Source organism: Eleutherodactylus coqui, chromosome 11, assembly GCF_035609145.1.
Source record: "Eleutherodactylus coqui strain aEleCoq1 chromosome 11, aEleCoq1.hap1, whole genome shotgun sequence".
Taxonomy (NCBI): Eukaryota; Metazoa; Chordata; class Amphibia; order Anura; family Eleutherodactylidae; genus Eleutherodactylus; species Eleutherodactylus coqui.
In genome coordinates, this window is record NC_089847.1 from 20369916 (window position 1) to 20386900 (window position 16985).

General features: G+C 48.0%; 1 protein-coding gene across 2 annotated transcripts; it reads right to left on the reverse strand.

The window, feature by feature from the left end:
• Positions 1 to 544: 544 nt before the first annotated feature.
• Positions 545 to 16757, reverse strand: CDK10 (cyclin dependent kinase 10). Of its 2 annotated transcripts, XM_066582442.1 has the most exons (13): positions 16572 to 16757; positions 13726 to 13798; positions 13068 to 13139; positions 12216 to 12318; positions 12016 to 12097; positions 10210 to 10277; positions 8076 to 8128; positions 7914 to 7983; positions 5627 to 5686; positions 4640 to 4763; positions 2545 to 2684; positions 2402 to 2454; positions 545 to 1173 (listed from the first exon to the last, which is right to left on the reverse strand). In XM_066582442.1, exons 1-13 carry the CDS (start codon positions 16668 to 16670, stop codon positions 1076 to 1078), a joined length of 1095 nt encoding a protein of 364 aa, XP_066438539.1. In that variant the 5' UTR covers positions 16671 to 16757; the 3' UTR covers positions 545 to 1075. The 2 variants fall into 2 exon arrangements, with proteins under 2 accessions (XP_066438539.1, XP_066438541.1); XM_066582444.1 differs by lacking the exons at positions 12016 to 12097; positions 12216 to 12318; positions 13068 to 13139; positions 13726 to 13798; positions 16572 to 16757 and adding an exon at positions 10402 to 10738.
• Positions 16758 to 16985: the final 228 nt, after the last annotated feature.

Consider the following 16985-nt stretch of genomic DNA (forward strand, 5'->3'; position numbering starts at 1 on the left):
CTGGAGGATAATACAGGATGGAACTCAGGATCAGTACAGGATAAGTAATGTATGTACACAGTGACTACACCAGCAGAATAGTGAGTGCAGCTCTGGAGGTTAATACAGGATGGAACTCAGGATCAGTACAGGATAAGTAATGTATGTACACAGTGACTCTACCAGCAGAATAGTGAGTGCAGCTCTGGAGTATAATACAGGATGTAACTCAGCATCAGTACAGGATAAGTAATGTATGTACACAGTGACTACACCAGCAGAATAGTGAGCACAGCTCTGGAGTATAATACAGGATGTAACTCAGGATCAGTACAGGATAAGTAATGTATGTACACAGTGACTACACCAGCAGAATAGTGAGCACAGCTCTGGAGTATAATACAGGATGTAACTCAGGATCAGTACAGGATAAGTAATGTATGTACACAGTGACTCCACCAGCAGAATAGTGAGTGCAGCTCTGGAGTATAATACAGGACGTAACTCAGGATCAGTACAGAAAAAGTAATGTAGTGAATACAGCTCTGGAGGACAGTACAGGATATAATTCAGGATAATTTAATGTATTTATACATAGATATTCAACTATTCATGAAGTTTGTAACTCAGAATCAAGAGTGATACATTGTATCTGGAGAGTTTAACAGTTTTATCTGTAGACACAATGAAGGCCGCAATGCTTGTTCCTTGGGCTGATACCACGTGCAACAAGGCAATGGGGCTGGAAAAAGCAAAGCCGTATTTACCAAAAGAACCATAAAACGTCTGCAGCAAAGCATGGGCAGTTTTGTTTCTGAAGTCGTTATAATCGTCAATGATGTACAGAGATGGTAATCTTGCTGTGTACCCAGTAAACCCATCGGCCTTCTAGTACCGACCCTCATGGGCTTGCCTGCTTACATGCATGTAGATCAGATCACCATAACCCTACCCAGCTCTCCCTCAGAGCTGTAAGAGGATGTGATCCGACCCGACGTTGTGAGCCTTGTGCAAGGTGTGGCGACATCTCATCCGCGTGAAGATGCCGCAACTCCATCGTGTGTCCAGCAATCCCTCGGATTCCCATCTAGAGGTGTCATTGCTTGCAGCGTTTCGCCTGGCCCTCTGCCCCCGAGCTGCTCACCCTCTTGTTGCGGTGATGTGGAAAGGTTGGCATCAGCTGCGGCTCACAGGCTGCAGAGAAGACACTTCATTATGCAATGAAATATTACAACTTGACCAATACGGTCCAAACCGGGGTGGGTTATCCCATTAATGTACCTGGCAGACCCACTATGATTTTGGGTCATTCATACGCTTGCATGGTTATTTTTGGATTGTCCCCATTTGCAAAGGATTCATTGATTTCAATGGAAGTGAAACCTTTAATCACACTTCCTGCTGTAATCAACAATGTGGGCATCTTTAGTCAAACTGATGTCACCGTGGGTGGGTGCAGTGACAAGAATAGGGGGACGCAGGACCACCGCCCAATTCAGTCTCCTCCTCATTGTGGGGGAATGCAGTGAGCCTGCAGTGAGGAGGAGAGGGGCACAGGGACCCCTGTTCTCTGGATAGGTGGGGGGGGGTCTCAGCGGTAAGACCCCCCACCAATCAGACTTTTAGCACCTATGCACAAGATAGGTGATAAAAGGTTATTTTGGCGGACGCCTTTTAGAGAATAAAAACACATTTAAATAATGATTCTATTCACTGACCGCAAGCAGAAATCTTGAAAAAGGTGATCAACTTAAACACACATTTACTAGGATTTGCAGAGCCTGTGGTGATAAACACACTGATCCCAAGGAAGGGTAAGGAGCGGAGGTTGCACAGGCTCACCACAGTGCCATTGATTTCAATGAGAGTGCAATCCCCGGAGCGCTCATTGAAATGAATGTAGAGTAGAGATGAGCGAACGTACTCGGCCACGCCCCTTTTTCACCCGAGCGCCGCGATTTTCGAGTACTTCTCTACTCGGGTGAAAAGATTCGGGGGGCGCCGTGGGTGAGCAGGGGGTTGCAGAGGGGAGTGGGGGGGAGAGTTCCCCACTGCTCCCCCCGCTCCACCACGCCATCCCCCGCTGCCCGGCGCCCCCCGAATCTTTGCACCCGAGTACCCAGGTACTCGAAAATAGCGATGCTCGATCGAGTAATTACTCGAAAAGAGGATATTCGCTCATCTCTAATGTAGAGGCAGTGCATCTATGCAACCTTCCTTGAAGACCAAGCGGAACCCCGTTCTCGGTGAGGGTCCAAGTGGTCGGAAACCCATAGATCTATTCTGTGGATGGGTGAAAACTTCAAAAAAGTTTTCGGTCTCTGGAACGCCCCTTTAACCCTCAGTGGCATTTAGTGTCCCTATGGAGATCTGCAGTCATATTAACTAACGGATTCAATCAGAGAAGACAAAGAAGTCTCACGTAAAGGTTTCTCCTTGAAGTAGGAACTTGCCAGGCTATCTTCTGCTGTAGCTCTGATGGGAGGAAGAAGACAGAGAAGGGTCAGTGTCCTGTCCAACAGGGATGCAGCGGAGAGGCCGTCCCGTCCATGTAAGTACGCTCACCTCTTTTTGGGATCATACATAAATAGGAAGTTGAGAAGTCGGAGGCCGGCTTCAGACAGCCAGGGAAACTTATGCTTCAGGTTGTTGTATGGCTGCTTGCGGACGGTGTATTGACCAACTAGAGGCAGCTTAGAGAAGCCCTGCAAAGAAAATCAGTCATTTTAGCAAAAAAAAAAAAAAGTTTTAAATGGGTTTTCTAGAACTGATGGCACGGCGTAGGATTGGCATTCAGTATCAGACTGATGGGGATCTGACTAAATGTACAGCATGCAGGTTATAAGGCAACAGAACCAATGAAGTGCTGACCTGAGCTCCTTCAGAAAGCTGATTGCTGAGCGTCAGACCCCATTGATCGCTGATCAGATATGGATAGCCTATTCTAAAAGACAGGCCATGAATATTCTAGTCCTAGGAAACCCTTTAAGTTTAGCTTTTAACCCTCGTGTGGTACCAGTTTCAAAGTGCATGACTACGATATACAAGACTTGGGTCAAATAGACCCCATAATACCACACGAGGGTTAACAGCAACCACCACTGAGGACAAAGAAAGAAATACTACAGTAACGCCACTTACAAAGAAATACATAGTAGAATGCATTTAATGGGACGTTCTGCTTTAGGCCAAATGGCACACTAGCGCATTTTAGGGTCACGTGTGTTCCGTGTAATTCCGCGGATAGCAAACGGACCCATTATTGCCCATGGAGGAGAAATAGGATGTGCCAATGCATGCCAATGCGCTGTAGCATGTATACTAGACAGGTGCCCGTGCTGTTCCTTGCAAGTTGAACCTGAGTGTCTTGAGAGCATCTTACAGTCACTCTGCTATGCCACTAACCTTAGACAGCTTTTTTCTATCTGCTCTATTAGGACTGTGGAAGTAATAGAGGAAGCTCGTCAATAGGAACCCCCTCTAATTAGCCGATGCAAACATGGTGGTGAGGTTTAGGGAGGCTGGTGTTCCATACATTACACAGATGTCCATTAATGTGAATGGGTGTCATGGAATGCTTCACTTTCCCTGTGCTGACCTGCTATTTGGGGAAGTCCTGTGACAGGGTTCCTCAGGATTACCTGGTTGCAGAAGAACCTGCCCAATCAGTAGGGGTACAACTCCTTAAAACATTAAAAAATACAGTTTTTACTGTGATTTTGTAGTGATAGCGATGTGTTTTCTTGTGGGAAAAAAAAGCACATAGTGCATCGCATCACTGGTTAAGCCCTACCCCAAAAATACGCCCTATCAGCATTTCCTGGGGGGGGGGGGGGAAAGGAATACTTACCCAGCAGGCTTAGTTTGGTTACTTCTGCTGCTGTCCGGAGCTCCGCCGTGTGTCCAGCAGTCCTTGTTCACCCATTAATAAATCCCGCCTCTAGGAAGTGAGGTCTTTAATTGGTTCATCTAGTGCTGCTCAGCCAATCAATGCAGCGCTCAATGAACCAATGTGATGGCTGCGATTGGTTCATCCAATCTTCTGTGGGCAAACGAGGACTGCAGAGTGCACGGCGGAGACCCGGACAGCAGAAGGAGGACCCAGAGAAGCCTGCTAGGCAACTTTTTTTTTTTTTTTTTCAGGAAATGCAGCTAGGGCTTATTTTCAGGGTAGGAAATGTTAAAAATGTATTGCACAAAAATTTAGTTTGTGTGATGCGATGTGATAAGCAAGGAGGCTCCATAGGGAAACATGAGCTACAAAAAAAACAAACCCGCAATTCGCTCAACTATCCTTGCAGCATCGCATCAGTGGAAAACATCGCTAATGTGAAGTAACCCATTGGAAAGCATAGGCTTCACAAGCATGCGATTTCTCACAATTTTGTCGCCTGTGTGAAAAAGGCCTAAAGCTAAGACTCTTGGTATGTTGCCAGCCCTTACAGAACTGGAGCTGCAGCCCGCGTGAAGTGGGGTCGGGAATACTGAATCTATAGCTGTCATTTCAGTCAGTGTGTGCAGAGCAGAGAAGGAGGGGAGATCTGTGATCCTCCTGTATGTCTGTCCGTCTCACAAAATGGGATACGATTTACTGGCTTTTAAGGCTAAAATTAGTTATGTCACTAGGGGGTAAAAAGTACTAGAAATCTCACATACATACCGGCCAAATGGTTTCATTAGGCGTCCCCAGAAGTTGTATGATCAAATCAATCTGCTGGATTTCTGAGGTTCCTGGCAATAAAGGCTTGTGAGCGAGGAGCTCAGCGAGAATACAGCCCACCGCCCTGCGGGGGAACAACAGGACGCCGGTCAGTCTAATAGGTAGATGTGCACCTCGTTGTGTCCCTAACGAATCCACGTAATAAAGGAGCTGCGGGTGCAGAACCGGCACAGTGCCAAGATGTGAGTGGAATCCAAATAGCTTCTGTGATTACTGGTGCTGAAGCCCCCTCTCTGCATTGATTGGCGGGGGTCCAGGTCATATAGTGGAAGAGCTTCTGCAAGACTTTTTCCAACTTGCAGCCACTTCTAGATCTATAACTTAGAGGTCAAAATCTCTGTATGGCAATACAGGAACACAGTGTGCAAAGGGTTAAGGCCAACGGTCTGCAAGCAGTCATATATATATATATGACATAGTGAGCGTTGCCCAGGACCAAAGCGACGAACTTCCTTCTTCTTTAGGCATCAAGCTACACACCCGGATCTATAACTTGTTTCTAAACTATATCCTGATGCAGGTAATACCGTAATGGAGACCAGTGTGCCAATAGGTACGGCCAGGGGCATAGCTAAAGGCTCATGGGCCTGGGTGCAAAAGTTTATCTTGCGGCCGTCCCAACTTCTTTTAACCCCTTAACGCAGAAATGTAACTCAAAGCTCCTGGGCCCCAATGCAAAAGGTGCTTTATTCATAGTACTGGGCTCCCTATATAGAGGAGAGAGGCCTTATGGGCCCCCTAAGGCTCCTGGGCCCGGGTGCGACCGCATCCCCTGTAGTTACGCCAGTGGGTACGGCTGCAGGTTTAGAAACCTTTCAATTTTCGCGATGACATGTGTACACACATCTATACGTTAGTTATTAACTGTGTTAATGTGAAGGCGCCCCCTGTCTGCAACAGGAGGATAGTTTACAATACTACACTTACCACATATCAATAGCCGTTGTCTGGGTTGTCGATCCTAAAAGCAACTCCGGGGCCCGGTACCTGCAATCACAGAGATAGCTCAGATGAAGACTACACATATACATATATACTCCTCCGCTGACAGGGAACCAGCTTCCAAGTGTCGCCTCATCACCACAATGGAGTCTATGTGGGCCTTTTAACCATTTTGTGCTACTACATTGGAGGCCATCCTAAACCATCAGAAATACTACAGCTTCTATCGGTGTACGGGCGACTCAGCCTGCAGGAACGGACGAGGCTCAAATGACACAATATGAAGTTGTGGATGCAACCGAAAATAAAAGGACGCCCCCTTCTATGATGAAACGGTACACCTGGGGCAAGTCTCTAATATACAGCTTTGTTCTCATTTTGGCTCTCATTAACATTCATAGGCCCGGGTGGGCAGAAGGGGAGACATGCAAGAACGCTGCAGGGTCATCCTGACTGCGCACAAGCACCAATGTTATAGAACAGACCCTCCTGTATATATCAGAACATTTCCAGATGATGATCTTACATGGCTTCCCCACTATCCTCCCTGAAGGCTTACAGACATCTGCCTACGTATGCCCAACCGTACTTGTGCTGCAGATACTTAAGGGGCACTAACTTTTCAGAAAACTTCTGCTCATCTACTAGTTTGTGTTTGTCTCATCATTTCTGTAATATACTTTGTTGTTTTACCACTGTAAATCACATTTCAAGTAGCTGCCACTAGGGGTCTCCCTTTCAGCTTCTCTGCAATCCACTCTCTGTTGTTAGGGACAGAGCTTCCTTAGTACAAGGACAAAGGGGAAGGGCTATCTTCACAGGCAGCTGCCCTGCACAGATCTGCAGACACTGTAATAGGTATCTCCACAGTCTCTGCCTCGCCATGCTGTTACAGTGTGTGGGTGTCTGTATGTGAGTGCTCATATTACACACATAATAGTGGGTTTGCTAACCATTTGGCCAATGTCTCTAAATGCCCGATTGTCCTGGGAAAGTAGAGGGGCTGACATTCAGATTCTGCCTTTCTGCTCATTGAACCAGAGACAAGGCAATGAAGCATAGGAAGTAAGGGCAAGGAAGTCAGGACAGGAAACTACCGACAGAACAGTAGGCTTGCTACATGCCCCCTTCCTGATAGTGAACTGGGCAGAAGAAAAAGACCACCTAAAATTCAGAACTTACAGACATGAAACAGGGTGCAAATAGCAGCAAATGAGTGTGAAAACTGAGCTATGCTTTACACGGGCTTCCTTAAACAAAATTATGGCATATGGTATTGCTTTCTGATTGGTGGATTGCTGCGGCCTCTTCACAGCAATGCTCCTGGCCACCTCTTTGCAGAGAACTGTGACACAGCACCATTCACTTAAATAGGATGGTAACATGATTCCTCAGTCCTCTGATTCCAGAAGGTGGTTGGACCACCTCCAATCATAATGTCATAACATATCCTAGAGATAAGCCATAACATTACTGAATGGGTATACCGCTTTAAAGCGACCCTCTGGTTTTTGGAAAAATTCTGTCCTGGGACCAAAGGGGGCCCGGGGGCGTTTTACCTGCACTTGTTCTTCTCTGCGGTCCATCCAATCCGCTGGTTCTAGGTCCCATTTTTGGCCATTGAAGGCAGCCGATGCAATCTTCAGATTACCTAATCCACATAGTGCATTGGTATACCTGCTAATTGGCCAGTGTTGCTCATTTGACTAATGCTGGCCAATCAGAGAGCAGAGCACAATGTACATTAGCTAGATAGAAAATTGCAGCGGTTGTCTTGGATGGCCAAAAACCATCCTGGAACCAGCGGATCAGACAGACTGTCATATGAGTAGTGTTGGCCAATCACAAAGCAGGTATAATGCACAGGTAGTATAACGCTACCAATGTACTATGCGGAATAGGTAGTCCGAAGATTGCATTGACCATCTTGGGCAACCAAAAACCAGGACTGGTGGAGCGGACAGATGGCAGAGAAGAACAAGTGCAGGTAATGTACCCACCGCCGCTCCTGAGGCATAATTGTTCATTAGTTGCTGTCCTGATTACATAACAGTTATCAAATATCAGAGCTGGTTATCTTGGAGGCCATTACAAAAATGTGCTGCGGCACAGACTGATCACCAGTGGCGGAGCACCGGGCTGCCAGTCTAGAAGACAGGTAGGGTAGATGATGTTAAGGCTTATGTACCTAGATGATATTTCCTGCCTGACATAGCAGAATGGCATTTAAACCGAAGACCCTTCAGCCAACCCTTTCCTGAAGGCTACTCACCACAGAGTCACTACCTTCGGAGTCATCTGTTTTGCAGGAACGCTGTACGCCCGGGCGAGACCGAAGTCAGCTGCAGTATTGAAAAAGCAATCGCCGTCAGTGCGGCCATGGAGAAAAACCTCATTACATAAATGAAAGGTAAATAATGGTCATGCGGTTTACCGATCTTCACGCAGCCTTTATCAGTCATCAGCAGATTGGAGACCTTCAGATCCCTGCCCAGAAAAAGCGTAGAGGTGAGGAAGACAAGAGCATGAAACTATTGAAATGCCCATAATCAGTAACCCGAACGGGCGCAGAGCTAGCAGTGGGCGCCGAGTGTCAACCCAACAACTCCTATACGACATAGGTAGATACCAGTATTATAAACGGGCCCTAGAAGATTGGGGGGGGATGTTACAGATTTTGAATCAGGGCCCAAAAGTTTCAAGTAACATCCCTCAACTATAAAATATACTTAACAGGTTTTTTTTCCCACTAAACACATAATCATTTACATAGAGTATTATAAAATGCATGACTGAAGGCCTCCGACTGGAGCATGGTACCAATACCACCAATTGTGCCACTACATAAGATCCTTGGGAAAGCTGGAGGACATAAACACCCCATCGACACCATTTGAGAACCAATTCGTCTTTAATCAGACGAAGAACAAAAAAGTCTCAGATCTATACAAATTCTTGCTAGATGAGGAAACAAAAGATAGGGGGAAGAACCTAGAAAGGAGATCGGAGCAAGAACTGGGCACCACACTCACAGAAGAGTCATGGAGGAAAGCATACATACTGACATTTAAAATAAACATATCAAGCAAATTACAAGAGCTAAACTATAAAGTCCTAACGAGATGGTACAGGACACCGGAGAGGTTGGCCAGATTCTGCCCCCAACATTCGGACGTCTGCTGGAGATGTAACTCAGAAAAAGGTACGCTTACCCATATATGGTGGTCATGCGCGCTGATAGGCCCTCTATGGCAGGAGGTGGGTACCCTATATGCTTGGGTCAGTGGCAACCAGATACACTTAACCCCGGAACTTACACTATTGTCTATGTTTCCTGGATCATTGACGCAGGCCAAAAACTCATTATTAAGATTTTTCATCCTAGCTGTACGCCAGGTAATACCTAGGAAATGGAAGTCTACATCCCCACCCTCCCGGATAATGTGGCTGGAAGCCCTAGACAGCATAAGGCATCTAGAAGAGCTATGTGCTAGAGATGAGCTGAGATACAACAAGTATCTATCAGTCTGGCTCGACTGGAACCAGCGCCGAGACTCACAGGAGGTGATCACATGGGTGGCGAATGGAACCACCCCGCCACCTCGCGTACGCCAACAACTGGTTGCCACGGGTTCCCAAGAATAGGGGAGCCACATAGACACAAACAGAAGCTGACTGGGTCGGTCCCCCCACCCCTCCCATCCCCCACATACACTCCTTATATCCCCCTACACTCCATCCCCCCCCCCTCCCTCTCTTCTTTCCCCAAGTTTCTCTTATCCTCACCTCCGTTCCTTATTGAAATGTTTCCCTTTTTTTTTTTGTTTTGTTTTTCTTTTTCTCTCAAAGTATATACTATTGAGCTGGTCCATATTATATACAAGTAGAGTGAAAATGTAAGATAAACAGTTATGCTATTTACATGTTTCCACATCCTCTGGTTTTGAGAGAGTGAGTGATTTTCGCATATAACCGCAGGCGATAATTCTCACCCCGGTAACCGGGGAGAAGCTATCAGAAGATACACGGACACTCGAGGAAAATCAAAGACTAGAGCTCAACAACAGTTTTTTGTGTTTGTGTATTGTTTCCTTTAGTAACAATTTTGATTTATTTGATAATAGAAGTTATTGCATACAAGATAAAACTAATAAAAATATTTTGAACCATAAAATGCATGACTGTTGGGGGGGGGATGTTTAACCATTGGGACCCCAGGGATCACAAGAACAATGGTCCCCCAGTGAATGAAGACATGGTAGACATGTTTGACCTCAGCTCCATTCTCTGTCTATGAAGATAGCTGAACACTCCCATAGAAGTGAATGGAGCAGTAGTCATGTTGGCACACCACTACGCCATTCGCTAGCAATACTCATGGAATGCCATCTAGTGTTTCCTAGGGGTCCCAGCAGTCAGACCCCCAGCAATCATACATTTACCATCTGCCCTGTGGATATGATCCATTGGACGTCATGCTGCGCTATTTCATGTAGTTTCTAATCTCCATCGCTGATGTGAGCGGATCCGGACTGCAGGGGACTTCATGATACATGTGAAAACGTTACCTGTGCACTATGAAGTTTTTATGCAGATACTGGAGGCCGGTGAGCAGCTGGAAACATATACACTTCACCTGTGCAAAAAGGAAGAACACGTTATCAGTGTCAGCAGGAACGAGAGAAAACAAGTCATTGGGAGTAACGGAGACTCCGAGGGGAAAACCTGCTGTACTGTCTGCGGAGTAAGTCATGCTCCACCTTAGACTGCCCCATGTAAAGCCACGTGCTGTGAAGGATAGTCCTAGGCTGGTTGGCTGCTGCAGCCCCCTGGAGGTCAGGGGTTAGTGACAGGACACATGCGGGTATCCATCCAATTTTCTTGCAGCACCCACTGCAGGGAAATGTGGCAATCAATAGAATGAGAGTCATGTAATACAAGGCAGCGATGAGCCCCCAACTCTGGAGAATAGAGGAGGGTCCTAGCTGAGGCATGTGAAAACAGGTTAAACAATCCCTTTAGAAAAAGGGACCAAACATAGAAATACAAAGCCATAGTAAGGCCAGCATGCTTGTTGATGGTTTCCAAGTGACAAGAGGATACTAAACAGACTGAAAAAGATTTCCTGAAAACCGAGTGGGAGCAAAAACATAAAAGTTCATGAACATGAAAATAAAGCCCCATTTACACGCAATTAGAGATGAGCGAGCATACTCGCTAAGGGCAATTACTCGAGCGAGCATTGTCCTTAGCGAGTGCCTACCCACTCAAAAGAAAAGATTCGGCTGCCAGCGCGGGTGACAGGTGAGTTGCAGGAGTGAGCAGGAGGGAGAGAGGGAGAGAGATCTCCCCTCCATTCCCCCCCTGCTCCCCGCCGGCACCCGAATCTTTTCTTCCGAGAGGGCAGGTACTCGCTAAGGACAATGCTCGCTCGAGTAATTGCCCTTAGCGAGTATGCTCGCTCATCTCTACACGCAATGATTATCGCCCAAAGTTGTTAAAACAATGTCTACCATTGTTTGCTTTTCGACCGAACGATGATTTTATGTTGGGTTTAAAATCCATTGTCTGGCTAGACAGCTGATAGCAGGGACCGCACATTGTGAATCTCCATTGGAGCACTGATTACACTGTATTCAGCTTGCAGCCCCTGGACAGAACAAAGGATCTGTATGCAGATAAAAGACCACCTGCTGTTATCTGCATACAGCTCAGGGAAGCTCGTTTACATGCAAATGAAGCTAATAAGCTGCTAATGGGCATTAGTGTCCATTAGTGGCTTATGCGATATGATCGCTCAAACTGTCATTCCCCCAATCTTTTGAACAAATTTTGAGCGATCATCTTTGCATGTAAATTGGGATTTAGGGCCCATTTACACACAAAGATGATCGCCCAAAAAATGGCTTTTGAGCGATCATTTTGCATAAACTACTACTTGGTACTAATGCCTATTTGTAGTGTGTGAGCCGCTGGGAGCTGTATTCAGAGAACAGACCACCTGCCATTCCCTGATTACATTCCCTTTGTTCTACCACAGGGCTGACAGCTGAGACAATACATTCAGCGCTCCCCAGGCAGAACACAGCGTGCGGTCCATCTCATCAGCTCTTCTGCCTAACAACGGATTTAATGCCGAACTGAAAATAATCGTTCGGGCACACTACTCACTAATGCCTGCTGATATACTGATAGAAAAGCTCCCCACTAACCCGCACCACTTGCTAAATCATGCGGCCATTCACACTTAATTTGCTTGCTAGCTGCACCAATGTGGAGGTTGGTGGGGCTCATGCCTGGAACCCCGCCGTGTTTTGGCCGCTACATGGAAGCTTACCCTGATTTGGAACCTTATATCATTACAATCACAGTACCTGGGCTTCGGAGAATGGAGTTTGCATGTTTTCCAGTAGACTGGCCAAGTCCTGCTCACAGTAACCCATGACCAGGAAAATGCTGCAGAAACACACAAATGACATCTTCGTAATTAACCAGCAAGCAGGGAACAGCTGTAGAATACCCATTATGGAACAGGCCGTTATTGGGTCTGCAGCAGAGACGGGGTTAATCGCACCTCTCCAGATGATTCCCAACCACCACTTCCTTCAGCTCCACGATGTTGGGATGTCTGAGCTTTAAGAGCAGTGTGATCTCCCGCAGGCTGCTAATGGGGATTCCTGCAGTATGAAGACACAAAGACGGTATTATTACATCAGCACTCTGGATGCCCCTGATCAGGGGGTCTCCCTGCGCCGCCCCTTATTATGGTTGCTAATGACATACATGACAGGCATCTGTACATGGTGAGCTGTGTGTCCTTGCTATGTTTATTTAAGGGCTCCTGTCCATGGGTGATTTTTCACTGCATTCCCCGCGGCGATAATCCGGCCACGGGGGACCGCAGTGAACGCTTTCATAGCATTGCTATAGAAAGTGCAGCCCCCCTGTCCATAAGCGGAGAATCATGGCGATTCTCCACTCGCGGCCGGCAAATCGCACGATTCTCCATGGTGAGCCCATCTGTCAGATAGGCTCACCGCAGAGATCCATCAGATGGCTCCTGCTCCCTGGCGGCGGCGATCTGCCGCGGGATATCACAACGCCCGTGGACAGGCAGCTTTGGTTTTATGTTGGTGGTTCTAGCAATATATAACAACCTCCATGCTGGTTTACGGACTGCTACAGCGCAAGACCTAAAGCCAGACATAGCCACAGGAACTAGTGCTAATGTCTGGTTTGTGCTGTAGCAATCCGTAAACCAGCGTGGAGGTTGACATCGGTGACCCGTGATCTGTGCTTAGTCTTGTTTAGAGAGTCATTATTGGGAACAGATCATGTTCCCAAACGGCCCCTTCCCCCTCTTTAGCCCCGGTCGTCCTACCTTGGAGGTTGGCTAGGGTGTATCCCATTCTGATCCGTCACTCACCGTCCTTTTCTTTATCCATCCTCACTTTCTTCAGTGCCACAATTTCGTTGTTCCTGGTGTCTCTGGCACGATCTGTAACCCAAACAGAGATCTGAGTAAGGCCGCATGCACACAGGTGGGTCAGATTCGGCATGCGGGAGCCCGCCCGGCCAGCATCCGCGCGTACCTGTATTGTCTTCGTCTTTTTGGACTGCGGATGGTCCGCACGGCTGCGCATGTCTGACGGCGAGTACAGATTTTGTTTTAAGCTCCTGCCATTCCCGCGGAATCCGAATGACTTCAATGAAGCCGTCCGTGCGGGAACCGCGGTAAAAAGGAGCATGCTGCGATTTTTCATCCACGAGCGGAAACCGCAATCGGTTTCCGCTCGTGTGCATAAAGAATCATTTTTCCATTGCATGCTATGGAGGGGAAGTGCTGCGGAATCTGGAGGCGGACGCCCACTCCGGATACCGCAGAACAAATTTGCGCGAGTCCTACCCATCTGTTTTATAATACAAGGACATGCTACATACAAGGGGTGCAGATGTGCTGCAAATACCTGGGGGCCATAGCAGGAGGCAATAGATTGTATCATGTTATGGCACACCGCAGGTTCGAGTCCCCGGAAGACTTACCCAATGGGTGCCACAGGCCACATGCGGGTATGAATACTTACACACAATGCCATAGGTGCCTTCACCAATGCGGTTTAACTTTTCGAATTCCTTTACGCTGCGACACTGTCCGAGCTGCGGATGGAAAGAAACAAAGAACGAAATTAGGGAGATTACCAGGAGGAGGGGCAGATAATAACGAGCAGCGAAAACAGCTGGGACTTATGTGGGGACCGAAGAGAGAATAGAACCCACTGATGTCAATGGATTCGTTCTCATGAGCGCGTTTTGTGCGCAAATTTCAAGCGCCTGGAAAAAAAATAGGCCTTGCTCTATCTTTCTGCATATTGCGCAGCGAAGGCCCTATAGAAGTCTATGGGAGGTGTGCGAAGGGGATGCGGGAAACACTGCGCAAGCTGCGAGGAAAACATCACATCTGGACCTCATTAGGCTAAACAGCCTTTTAATCCACGAAAGGGGTTTGTCGCGTGTGAACTGGGCCTGCGTGCGCAAAAAGTGCAGTACGAGGCATAAACCAACACAAATCAACCTCATTCATGTGCAAATACGTTGCGCTGAGGCGAGCGAATTTGTGCGTACACTTACGTGAAGCCGGCCTAAGGCTGGGTTCACACAGGGCTGAATTGCCGCGGTTTTTCCGTTGCGGTTTTGCCGCAGAAGCAGCTTCAAAGGTTTATTTGGGTATGCGGATTTTGCTGCGGATTTTCGTGCGGAAAAATCTGCAAGCGTTTTTTTCCGCAGCGCCTTTTTACTTTTTACCGCGTGTTTGCCGAGTATTTGCTGTGGTTTTGGCTGCGTCCATAGAGGTCTATGGCTGGGTTCACACAGGGCAGATTTGCTGCGGTTTTGCCGTGGTTTGCCGTTGCATATCCGCACTGCGGCAAAACCGCTCGTGTGCAGTGCAATGCAGCACAAATGAGATTTCCAAAAAGCTGTTCTCACAGGACGGATTTTTTCCGCACAGCCACAGTGCGGAAATGCAACTGCGGCGCGGTTTTAAAAGATGCAGCATGTTCATTCTACGGTCTTTTCCGCAGCGCTTTTTTGTCCATAGACCTCTATGGACGCAGCCAAAACCGCACCAAATAAGCGAGAAATATGCGACAAAAAGTAAAAAAGCGCTGTGGAAAAAAACACGTGCGGATTTTTCCGCACGAAAATCCAACGCAAAATCCGCAAGCCCAAATTAACCTTTGAAGCGGTTTTGCCGCAGAAGCAGTTCTTCTGCGGCAAAACCGCAACAGAAAAACCGCGGCAAAACCGCTGCAAATCTGCCCTGTGTGAACCCAGCCTATGGACAAAAAGAAAAAAACTGACTTCACTGCCCATTTCCATGATGGGGAGCACGGTTGCGTATTTTTTGGCGCACAAGACTTGCAAGCGCAAAAAGTACAGTACAACACGAACATGCAAATAGGAACCTCCCATTGTGTAAATGGGAGGTTATCACACGGCGTACACCCGTGTGATACCAGCCCCGGGCCTGTACTTGTGCAGCATAACATGCAGTCAGTAGAAGCCCAGTATTTCACACACACGCAGTTGGCACGAACATTTCGTTTGTACAAACAATACGCCGCGCGCTCCATTTTTTTGCGCAATGAAAGAGCTCATACCGAACGAATTACACTAATCGTCTGTTTCAATGATGGGAGCCGGTTGGGTGTTTTTTGCGCGCACAAAAAGTTCAGTAAAACACGGAAATGACCGCGCGCATACAGTACAGAAATGCACTTACCAAAAAAAGGAAATATTAGCAATGTAGTAGCCTGCAGTGTAAATGGTATGCAGCCGCCATGCTGTACAATGCCCCATATCAGCGCTGCAGCCCCCATGCTCTATGATACCCCATATCAGCGCTGCAGCCCCCATGCTCTATGATACCCCATATCAGCACTGCAGCCCCATGCGTTATGATACCCTATATCAGCGCTGCAGCCTCCATGCTCTATGATACCCCATATCAGCACTGCTACCCCCATGCTCTATGATACCCCATATCAGCACTGCAGCCCCCATGCTCTATGACACCCCATATCAGCACTGCAGCCCCCATGCTCTATGACACCCCATATCAGCACTGCAGCCCCCATGCTCTATGACACCCCATATCAGCACTGCAGCCCCCATGCTCTATGACACCCCATATCAGCACTGCAGCCCCCATGCTCTATGACACCCCATATCAGCACTGCAGCCCCCATGCTCTATGACACCCCATATCAGCACTGCAGCCCCCATGGTCTATGATACCCCATATCAGCACTGCAGCCCCCATGCTGTATGACACCCCATATCAGCACTGCAGCCCCCATGGTCTATGATACCCCATATCAGCACTGCAGCCCCCATGCTGTATGACACCCTATATCAGCACTGCAGCCTCCATGGTCTATGATACTCCATATCAGCACTGCAGCCCCCATGCTCTATGACACCCCATATCAGCACTGCAGCCCCCATGGTCTATGATACTCCATATCAGCACTGCAGCCCCCATGCTCTATGACACCCCATATCAGCACTGCAGCCCCCATGCTCTATGACACCCCATATCAGCACTGCAGCCCCCATGGTCTAGGATACTCCACATCAGCACTGCAGCCCCCATGCTGTATGACACCCCATATCAGCACTGCAGCCCCCATGCTCTATGACACCCCACATCAGCACTGCAGCCCCCATGGTCTATGATACCCCACATCAGCACTGCAGCCCCCATGCTCTATGATACCCCACATCAGCACTGCAGCCCCCATGCTCTATGATAACCCATATCAGCACTGCAGCCCCCATGCTCTATGATACCCCATATCAGCACTGCCGCCCCCATGCTCTATGATACTCCATATCAGCGCTGCAGCCCCCATGCTTCTGTCAAACTCACCCTGTCTCCCTCTGGCACCGTGATAAACTTCTCCTCTCTGACGCTTTTTAGACGGATTTGTTCCAGTTCTGGCTCAGGCTCGGCCGCGGGGTCGGCCATTTCTCAGGACGGGCTCAGAGTGCAGGAAAGGCCGAGGCTGTGCGGCCTGTGAGGGCCGGCGTCATGGAGATGTGACGAGGGCGCCATCTGGTGCCTGCAGGCAGGAATGACAGGAGGAGAAGGCTGGCTCAGCTCTGAGACTGGGAGACGAGGGAAAACCACAAGTTCCTTCTCCAGCCGGACGTCAGTTCTCTTCTGGGGTCTTCAAATAAATGTTTAGCCCCGTCTGCATCATTATTATCAGTATGAGGCCGGTCTCTCACAACTCTATGAACCCCCTTGGGCTCCATTCAGTTACATGTTTTTGCTCCCTCC